Source organism: Triticum dicoccoides, chromosome 3B (assembly GCF_002162155.2).
Source record: "Triticum dicoccoides isolate Atlit2015 ecotype Zavitan chromosome 3B, WEW_v2.0, whole genome shotgun sequence".
NCBI classification, from domain to species: Eukaryota; Viridiplantae; Streptophyta; class Magnoliopsida; order Poales; family Poaceae; genus Triticum; species Triticum dicoccoides.
In genome coordinates, this window is record NC_041385.1 from 560,912,327 (window position 1) to 560,922,400 (window position 10,074).

General features: G+C 45.5%; 2 protein-coding genes across 4 annotated transcripts in view; both read right to left on the reverse strand.

The window, feature by feature from the left end:
- Window positions 1-538: 538 nt before the first annotated feature.
- Window positions 539-3,641, reverse strand: LOC119277072. Of its 2 annotated transcripts, XM_037558288.1 has the most exons (4): window positions 3,314-3,635; window positions 3,164-3,213; window positions 1,061-1,142; window positions 539-947 (listed from the first exon to the last, which is right to left on the reverse strand). In XM_037558288.1, exons 1-4 carry the CDS (start codon window positions 3,495-3,497, stop codon window positions 901-903), a joined length of 363 nt encoding a protein of 120 aa, XP_037414185.1. In that variant the 5' UTR covers window positions 3,498-3,635; the 3' UTR covers window positions 539-900. The 2 variants fall into 2 exon arrangements, with proteins under 2 accessions (XP_037414185.1, XP_037414186.1); XM_037558289.1 differs by lacking the exon at window positions 1,061-1,142 and having other exon boundaries at window positions 3,314-3,641.
- Window positions 3,642-5,144: 1,503 nt separating this feature from the next.
- LOC119277073 (mitochondrial import inner membrane translocase subunit TIM50-like) overlaps window positions 5,145-10,074 on the reverse strand; it is a 7,523-nt gene continuing 2,593 nt past the window's right edge. The window contains exons 6-11 of one of the 2 annotated variants that reach the window (XR_005136932.1): window positions 9,931-10,035; window positions 9,752-9,850; window positions 8,018-8,174; window positions 7,833-7,923; window positions 5,432-5,557; window positions 5,145-5,346 (exon numbers count right to left, since the gene is read on the reverse strand). Coding sequence is in view for 1 of the 2 variants with exons in the window: in XM_037558290.1 (XP_037414187.1) it covers window positions 5,503-5,557; window positions 7,833-7,923; window positions 8,018-8,174; window positions 9,752-9,850; window positions 9,931-10,035 (507 nt within the window). In the remaining variant the exon portion in view is untranslated. Of the gene's footprint in view, window positions 5,558-7,832; window positions 7,924-8,017; window positions 8,175-9,751; window positions 9,851-9,930; window positions 10,036-10,074 lie in introns of both variants that reach the window. The other variant, XM_037558290.1, reaches the window with a different exon arrangement.

Consider the following 10,074-nt stretch of genomic DNA (forward strand, 5'->3'; position numbering starts at 1 on the left):
GGGGGGGGGAGGACTCTTAGCTTTTTTACTGCAATAATCCTACACCTAAAGTCACCCTACGTAATTTTTACCGATCTTTACAAATACACCCTCCCCTAGTGTCGGCCCAACACTCCCTCTATTTCCAATCAAATATTGCCAAAAAAGTACATAGATATAATTTCGTAGGTATGCTCGGTGGGTGTAGCATCTCTCTTCTTATTATGTAGATAGATACACGTGCGATAGTGTTCCAAGTCAGTAACGTCTCGAAAACGAATCCCCCCAAAAAATGGAAATGATAAATTCCGAACGTTTGGAATTTGACCATGGCAAATTAAACGTTTTCGATGACAATTTTAGTAACCCGAGGAAGTTTAGTTGACTTGCACGGCAATTTTCTGGCAAAAAGAAAAAAACACTCAGCACGGAGTTACCATGCTTGCCAATTAAAATTGTCATAAAAAACGTTCGATTTGCCATGGTCAAATCCCAAATGTTTTGACGTTATCGGGGTCCAAAAAACGAAAAGTTAGTGCGACGAAGGCGTGCCACCAGGTGATCTGAAAGATAAGCTCCACGCACGGCAGAATAGTACAAAGTTGAGTCACTTATTTTGATGCAGAGGGAGTAGTGTAGGAGTACTTTGCAGCGTATTTGACTCAACAGAAGCACCATGAGGGCCAGAGCATGATCTCGAATAGAAGCAACGCACCGTGATGCACTTTTTGATTGGTGTTTGGCCATTTCTAGTCGAGAATATGCATCACCAACTCTACAGTCTGGAGTGCTTCTTCTCTTTGGGAACGATCAGTCTAACTTACTTTACTGAAACGCAATTAAACACAATGTACTGACCACATGGCCATACAGTCTCTAGTTCTATCTAGCAATATCGAGGTGACATGTGATTGGTGATTTTCACCCTTTGAAGAATCTTCTCCACGACTGCCATGGAAGAAAACCACCTGACAAAGAAGCAGGACAGCACAGCGTCACAATGTCTGCACACCGAAGAGTAAACAAAAATCTGCTCTCGCTACGGGAGAAGTGCAGTGAAACTGAAGCATAGAGTGCATACCACACCCTTGGCATCGAACATATAGATTTTCCTTCATTACGAGGCCAGAGCCTCCACAGATCTCACATTTCTTTTGTTCAATCTAAACAAAGAGAAGAACGTCCATAATAAAGCAAAGTAAGCGATAATGACCAAGTATGGAAGGGTATATATCAGCTGTGGATCCGGTGGCCTGACTGATTTCAGTGGGAAGACAGCTTACAACCCTAAGAGCATCTCCACTCGCCCCCCAAACAGACTTCTTCAGGCCCCTTTTTTATCGCTGGCTCAAAAAAATACGGCCCAGTCGGGCCCCCAAGAACCTAATTTTCGCTTATTAGGTCCGAAATTGGCGTCGGCGGCCCCAGGCCAAACCCGGCACGCTGAGGGGCGCTGTGGGAAACGAATTCGGCACGAAAACATGTGGACCCGCCGAGTCAGCAACTGGGCGTCTTCGTCGTCCTCATCGCCTCGGTTTCCCACGAGAATCAATGCGAAGGCTGCCGCCGGTCAGCCTTCCATTGATTCCTCGGCGGCGCAGTGAAGGCGCGCCGCAGCGCACCCCGCCCTTTCCCGCCACGCGTCCACACGGTTGCCGCCCGCTCGCCGCCCATCCGCCGCTATAGAAACCGCTCTCCCTCGCCGCTGGCCGAACACTCACTCACCACAGTTCCTCTCTCGCCGCCGACGCCCCTCCTCTCTCTCTCTATCTATAGCCACCGACGCCGACAGCCGCCGATGGGCGAGCAATTCCCCGGCGACGGAGCGGCGGCCAACGGCTTCGGCCACCGCCACCTTCACAAGTGGGAGGCGTACCTCCTCCACGAGGCGAACTACCAGGCGCCGCCTGACATGCGTGTGCCGGGCTCGTGGGGGCTCAGCGCCGAAGGCGTCCCTGTCCCCCCGCCGACCGACGCCGACTGCCGCGTCGTCGAGATCGCACGCTTTCGGGCGTCCCTGCTGGAGGAGGTGCGGGGCCTTCCGAAGTACGCCACCGACAACCACGATTTGTGGACGGTGTACTTCCAGTACCGCCACGAGGAGCAGCTCGCCTCCACCAACAACGCACCGGTGAGGGGTGTCACAACGCCGACGGTCGCTGCCTGTGGTGGGGCGTCCCCGTGCGCACGCTCCACGCCCTCCTCGAGCACCTCGAGGGCAGCAACGAGTCGCCGCTCGAGTACCCGGCGGCCCTGGCCCCGGCCCCCTGCAGCCGCCAAGGCGCATGGCGGGCGGCTCCTCCTCCTCCTCCTCCTCCTCCTCCCGCTCCTCCGGCATGGCGCCGCTCGCCACCATCAAGGTCGAGCCCGTGGAGACGCCGCTCGGGAGGCGCACCCGCGGCAGCGCTCTCGTCATCAACGAGGGCGGCCGTGGCCCCTCTCCTCCCTCCTCCCGCCTCGTCAAGCCGAAGACCGAGCCGGGGCACCTCGCCGTGAAGAAGGAGCACGAGGCCATGGCCGCCGACGAAGAGACCGGCCTTAAATGGGCGTGGGACGACTACATCCAGCTGGAGATAGAGCACCAACGCCGCGCCCTCGAGGAAATCGCCTCTCGGCACCGCGACCGCGACGAGGGCGGCGTCATCGTCCTCGAGGACAGCGACGACGAGGCACCGCCGCCCACCAACCCCGTCCGCCAAGGCGACCCAGGGCAGGGCAGCAGCAAGGACAGCAGCGGCGTGCAGGACGACAACGACGTCGACGACGATGACTACACCGCCTTCTACAAGCTCCTCGGCAGGTATTAAGTTATGTCTTTTAAATTATGTACAAATATAAATGAATTTCGTCCAAATTCTTCAAACTTTAGCCGAACTATATTTTCAAAATAAGGCGTCTGGGGGCCAACTTGGGGCGGCGAGTGGGAACCCGACCGTCCGTATGGCGAAAATAACGCCGGCTCGCCCCAGGAGGCACTATTTTCATATCTGGGACGCCGAACGAGTGGAGATGCTCTAAGTAAACTAGAGTATTAATACTTCCTTAGCGGCTGGTTCACGGTGTTGCGCTGAATTCAGAGGGCAAAGGGTGCTAATATTTTGCGCAATAGAATCAGATATTTCCTGCAGCCAACGAACAGCAAGCACGACCTCAAAGAAGGGCAAGAAACAGAGCCGGAACTCACAATTCTTTTGCCGAACTCGACCCCTGCAACGACGAACGGCGTCACTCCAGCTGCAGAAGGAAGAGGACCGAAAGCCGGCAGATACCATCAGATACAAGAGAAAGCCGGAGGAAGGCGAGAAACAATTCAAGCGTTGACGCATGGACCGACCTACAGCACCGACGACGATCTGCCAGGTGACCTCCGCGGGCGGGAGGTCGGCAACGGCTGCGGCGGCCGAAGGCCCGTCAACGGCTCGGACGCAGACGGCAGGAGCTCTCTTGCCGAAGCTGCCGAGAAAGAGGCCGTTGCGCCCGGGGCCCGGCAGGCACGGGGGAAACGCGCGCGCCTGCATCGCCGCCGTGTCGCTCCTACCGCCGGTGTGCAATGCTCTTTGCCCCGGTACTCTCCACAAGTATGGACGCGCACGTCGCGGACACGTCCACTTGTCCGCAATTATGCGGTGGAAACACGCGCGAGGGAGAGGGCTCCGGACTCGGCCACGCGATGCTCCCGCGTCCACGATAAATCCAAACGGAAATCGCTGGCATTTCTATGACTCGTCTCGTCCGAGGTTGTGGGGCCTGAGGCTCGCGGCAGCAGAAATGCGTTTTGGTGCTCGAACTCCATTGAGCTCTTCTCTTTTTTTAAAAAAATATCAAAACAAATGTTTCAAAGTTTCAAACTACTCTTGAAAAAATACACAATGTCATATGATTTATACTGCATGTATGCAAATTTTCATCAGAAAATACACATGAGCTACACAAAAATGACAAATTAATGATTTTGAAAACAGTATGAAACCAACAATTTTAACCTTTTTCTGTGCTTCTATACTTCTTGAATGTTCATCATCATCATTTCAGCATCTTTGTCGTCTGAATCCAAAGAATCGATAAAATCTTTGTATATGAATTCATCAAAGCCCCTGTTCTCATAGTCATCATCGAACGAATCCATCATTTACCTATGAATGACAAGAAGAATAAAAAACAGCTAGGCGGCCTTCTAGGACGTACCAGGGCAACGGGGTGGCGGCGACCTTGTCCAGCGGTAGTTGCGTTGTGGATTGAGGGTTGCGTCAGAGCTAGGGTGGGGGCAAAGCTAGAAAGGGGCGATGTGGGCGTGAAAATGAACAAATCTGGCCTTTATCTTAAACTTCAACAGAAAATGACCTCAATCTGAAAATATTTCATGAAATGGCCCTCTTTTGCATGACGCCCGGGGCTAGGGCGCCATGCTAGAGAGCATGACGCCCCGGGCAAGGGCGCCATGGTAGCGACATGTAGCATGGCACCCCGGCCTAGGGCACCATGTCAAATAGCATGATGCCCTAGCCCAGAGCGTCATGCAAAAGGGACCATTTCGTGAAAAAAAATCAGATTGGGGCCATTTCGTGTTGAAGTTTCAGATAAGGGCCAGTTTTGTCCATTTTCACGATGTGGGCAATGTAGAATAGATGAGAGGAAGATGGCAAGCCAGGCTATGTTGGAGAAGATTTGGAGAGATTTGTAATAGATCAGACATGTCAAGATTTGTAATAGATCAGACATGTCAAGATTTGTAATAGATAAGACATGTCAAATCTGACGTGGCGGACACATCCAGATGTCCACATATCAATCCCACATGTGGGTTGGGTTTGAGGAGTGCCGGACAACCCAGATGTTTGGCTGGCTTTGGTGAACCGGTTGGATGGTGTTTTTGGGTCAAGGTGATGACCGAGCTGTCCAACACGCTTGTGGAGGGTTTGAGGTACAAGGAGAGTGCACAGAAATCTGGTACAATAATCACATATCCAAATCCCCCATCCTTTTTAATCATGTTTTATAAGTGCTTACATTTTAAAGGCGTGGTATTGAAGCTGACAAAAACAGTAGTACATATTGATTGGAGGAAGTACGAATTTTCGCTTCCCAGGACCAGTATCAGCCGTTCAAATAAAGAGGTAAACCTACCACCATATAGGGTTCGGGAATACCAATAACACAACAAACAATTATTAAACCACATCAGTTGACCTTGTAAAACCGCACCTTTTTTTTTGCTGGGTAACAGCAATCAATGAAACATAATACTGGAAGCTCCTTTTAACAAATTATCATATTGTCAAATGTCAACAAAGTGAACTTTAAATTGACATGCGCCTCGCATGATCATGAAATTCTCATATAGCTTGGCCAGACATCAGTCCAAGACACCTATAGTAATTGAAACATGATGCAATTACCAAAAGTAGGCGATTTCTGAAATCAAAGTTGACAAAATTACAAAGACAAGTCTTACAGTTCTAAAAAAAGTTCTAGGTGTATTGAAGTTGGTGGAATGATCTGCTTCCCTACCAGCAGATTCATTCATCATCGCCGCCAAATGCGTCCAGACGCATGTTGCTGTTTTTGTTCAAACACGCGCCTGCAAAATGATGAATAAAGAACCTCTTAATTAAACAAAGGATCCCAGGACAACTATGTGAATAAGCAAATATCAAAAGTTGAGAAGGGCCATCAAGTTCATATATAGTTTGGTGGCTGAGTGGTTAGCAATTCATATTTCAGACACATTAAAAGTTCTTCACCGAGCATTACAGTTCTACAACAGAGGAAGTTCCTAAAGCAGTACCACAACCTAGGAAGGTAAAAACCTAACTTCCTTCTGATCCCGTCAGATTAGGTCTGGAAAAAAGGAAGCTAAGCAGCACTTCAACACTTCAGGAAACCTCCACTTTGTCAAAGATTGCTCTAAATAGTCGCTGAAATACAAGCTAAGTAGCACTTCACACCTAAACTGATTGCTGGAGCCTACCACGATTATACTCCCTCCTTCCATCTATTTAAGGCCTAATGTGTTTTTAAGACCGCCTTTGACTATTGACAAGATTAATAGTACATGACATGCACAATGTGAAAGTTATATCATTGAAAGCTCCTTTCACACACGAATTTAACGGTGTGCTTCGTGTAAGTTGCATGTCATATATTATTGCTCTAATATTTGGTCAAAGTTAGCCTCGAAAAACGCATTAGGCCCTATATAGATGGAAGGAGGGAGTACACTACAAAAAGCTGGAAACTAAAATATCAACCAGACACCCCTCAGAAACAAAACCAATATGATTGGTGGATTAACATGTACTCCCTCTGTAAGCTAATACAAGACTGTTTAGATCACTAGTATAGACCAATATAATCGGTTCTTCCTTTTGATCCATATCTTATTCAATTCTTATAAATAACAATCCTCTATACATATGAAATAATATCTACTTGACATCACATGAGTTGATTTGTAATTAGCACAAAAATTAAAAATGATATGCTGGCAATAAACCTGGTCATTTCAAAGGGCCTATTTGGTTAAAAGCTAACTTTGCTACAACTAAGCCAAAAAAAGTAACGATTTACCCCTCAGGGCAGTGTCGTAAAAAAAACTAGTCTGTACTCATGAGTAACGTGACTAGTAAAGTCACAGGCCACAAGTGTGACAGCTAACCGAACACACTCACTCACCTAAGAAATTATGTGCGCCTAGCCTAACCTTAGGTCAGGCAACCTTTGGCGGCTGGAAACCAAACAGTCCCCAAGTGACTGGCAGTTGTTGAAGGTTAATTATTGTGCACGTTGATTTACATTTATAATTTAATCCGGACGCATATTTTTCAAAGTTGGCAAGCAGGGTCTAAGAGAGTGATTATCAAACAGTGCATTCTAATGCACACAATCAGTTGCTGCATGTGTTTAGACTTTAGATCATTGGAAAAGGGGATTTTCAGGATATGCTACCACTTGCCTCACTGGCGCGCGGTAGTATGAGCTGAAAACACAACTTAAGTGAGTGGCATGTGCTAATTTTTTTTATCAAAATTCCTGCAAGACTGCAGCCTCTTACTTGCATTATGGAAGTTACTATGCTCTTCAGTGTTATAATTATGATTCAGCTTCATACATGCTATATATATATTGTTTAAGTAACAAGTAGTTTGTCCACTTTACGTCCACTGCTTGATACTTTTGGACGAATGGTACGTCTCTCACTGAGGAGCAAGGCAGCGAGCGTACACCAGAATTAAACTAAAACATTTTAAGCGTCTCCATGTTCACCAGGACAACCAGAAAATGTTAAAAACAAGTCGAAGGCAAAGTTTAGTTCAATTCATCCTAAAATATGGGTCTGCTTCAAAAATATGGTCAAAACTACCTTTAGCAGACTTCATTGAGAATATATCATCAGTATATAACATGGTCATAAACCTGTCGTGCGTATACATGCCAGTAATTTGAACCAAATTAAGGTTGGCCACAAATTCTGTTATGGCAGTATGAGCAAGGAAACTCTCAACTTTTTTTGTCCCGTTAAGAACAAAAACAATCACTACCAATCATAACGGCAGGAGTAGTTTGTGTACTTTGGTTTAACCTGATAAATTACTTTCTTGTTGGACAAACTGTTGCATGATGCCCAGTTTAGTGTGACAACCAATATTTTGTTTCTTTGCGGCACGGACTCAAGTCACTAAACAGCTCTGCCAAGCTGATGGGGTGTGATGCATAAAATTGTAGTCGTAACACTAATTGTTAGCTTTGGAAAGCATTAAACAGGTTGGATTCACCTTATATTCCAAAAATAGATTACCTACACTACATCTGGAAGCAACTAGAAGCCTGTAGCTGATAAAATTACAATTGCTTACCTTGAACGCTCAAGAAATTCAGCAGCGATGTCACGGCCTTCAAAGGATGCAAGGACAGGTCTGATGTCAGAAACTCTTGCCGTAGCGACATCTGCAGGATTTGTCAATTTATCAAGATTCAAAGGTGGCAACACCTAGCAGAACACAAAAACTGGAAGAAAAAAATTCAATTCCATAGGTCTTACATTCAAGCAATGGAATAAGATCAATCAGTTGAGTGTCCTCAGCTTCAAGCTTCCATGGTTTGATCGGCAAACAATTTTCAGGCTGCAGGCATGACTCAAGAGCATGCCCACTGATATAAATAACTCGTGCAGGGTCTCTATTCAGCTTTGACAGATCCTAAAAAATGACAACATAATGTAAGATGGGACAATTGCATGGCACTGCAGAACATCAGATACTTTAAAAATCAGGAAAGATCACATTGCCTCAATAAATATGTTACTAAGACCTTATAATATTGACAGGTTTTTAGAATAATATTTACCACATTTCAATAGGATTGAACAAGCATTATTCATCACCAAAAGAATGACCTAATGGGGAATTGTCAGCAAACTATTCAGTAACTAATCACCAGATATAAGCAGCATGATCTACCATAAGGTGATTGTATTAAAATGAACAAATTTCCATGATTAATCTCTATAGAATTTATTTCGACTAGACAACTTCAAGGCATATAATATGTAACTGAAAAAGTGGGGAGAAATAACCAGTACATGATGCTAGGGGTGTTCAAAAACAGTTTCCTCAAATCGTCCAAAAACTGCCACGGTCCATCTACTCATTTTTTCACACTGCCCAAATAGCTCAAGCCGGTCAATACAATTACGACTCTACTAGGCTATCAAGTAGCCGGGTTAGACATTTTGTCCCAATTCATGATTGAACACCCCTACAAGAGGCCTTAGCCCTATCAATACATATGGGATGATTGCAGCCCCTCCCAACTAGGTCTGGTAATAGGCCTAGTTCATCAGGGCCTAAAAGGGCTAGGGTCCTCTAATGCACTCGCATCCAGACACTTTGAAATAGGCCACAGTTAACAAGGTAGGACCGGGTTGGATTATGCTTTAGAATGAGTTGGCTAAGGGTCAGAGTCTGGTTATACACCAAGGGGGAGGTCCATTCTAGTCAACAGGGGGAGGCCCACAGCAGTCCAACGGCAATGATGCCAGCAGCACACTCCTGGTGCCAGCAACGCAAAATCGGTGGCAGCATGAAGGTCATTAGAAACCCCAAAATAGTGCAAAAGCATATATGCACATAAAGCTATGCAACTCTCTATATGTTGCCAAAAAAAAACTTGTAAGAGAAGGCATGACTCATGCTATGCATAATAGCATGTCTCTATAACCCAACCTATAGGGGTGACACAGTGGTGCTGTAAAAAAATAAACTACAACAGTGTAAACATGTGACAACTCTAAAAAAATACTTCAAAGTTCTATCAAAAACAAAAATGCATGATGTAAGTCATGATCGCTAATAATTTTGTGCAACAGATAACAAACCTTGTCAAGATGTAAGAAAAGTAAAAGTATGTGCGACCAGTTCTAGCATTTAACGTATTTCAATCCATGTTGTGCCAACATATAGCCTAGCATCTTCTAAATTACTAGGAAGACTATACATTTCAAAAGACATCACACAGGATACATGAGACTTATCTGACAGATAGGGGGGTTTAAATTAAAGCATCAATAAAATAAACTGTTTCACCCAATATGTAACATATTAACGAACTTTCCAGATTGATGAGTATTGAGCTACACAATTAACAACAGAAGCAGCAGGTAAGATCCCCATACACAATTGAGCTACACAATATGTAACATATTTACGAACTTTCTAGAGTGATGGGTGTTGAGCTACACAATTAATCACAGGAGCAGCAGGTAAGATCCCCATACCCGGTAGTGCTTTCCATTCACATATTTAGTTGCAACTCTTGATAGCCTGTGCCGGACACAGCCTTTTGTATCCAGTCTTTCCATAACAGGATCAACGTACTACACATGTAATAAAGTTTCATTTGAGTTAGATTTTGCACACACACACACACACTGAATAGTTAATGAATAAAACTTACCATACTTAATTGATCAGAATACACAACAACTTCATAGAACTTCGCAAGATGCTCCAAAAAGGCATCCACTCCTGGTCTCTTAAAAGTCCTCCATCCTCTCTCACGCTATAAATATATATAGAAAACAGTTATTATAAATAATTC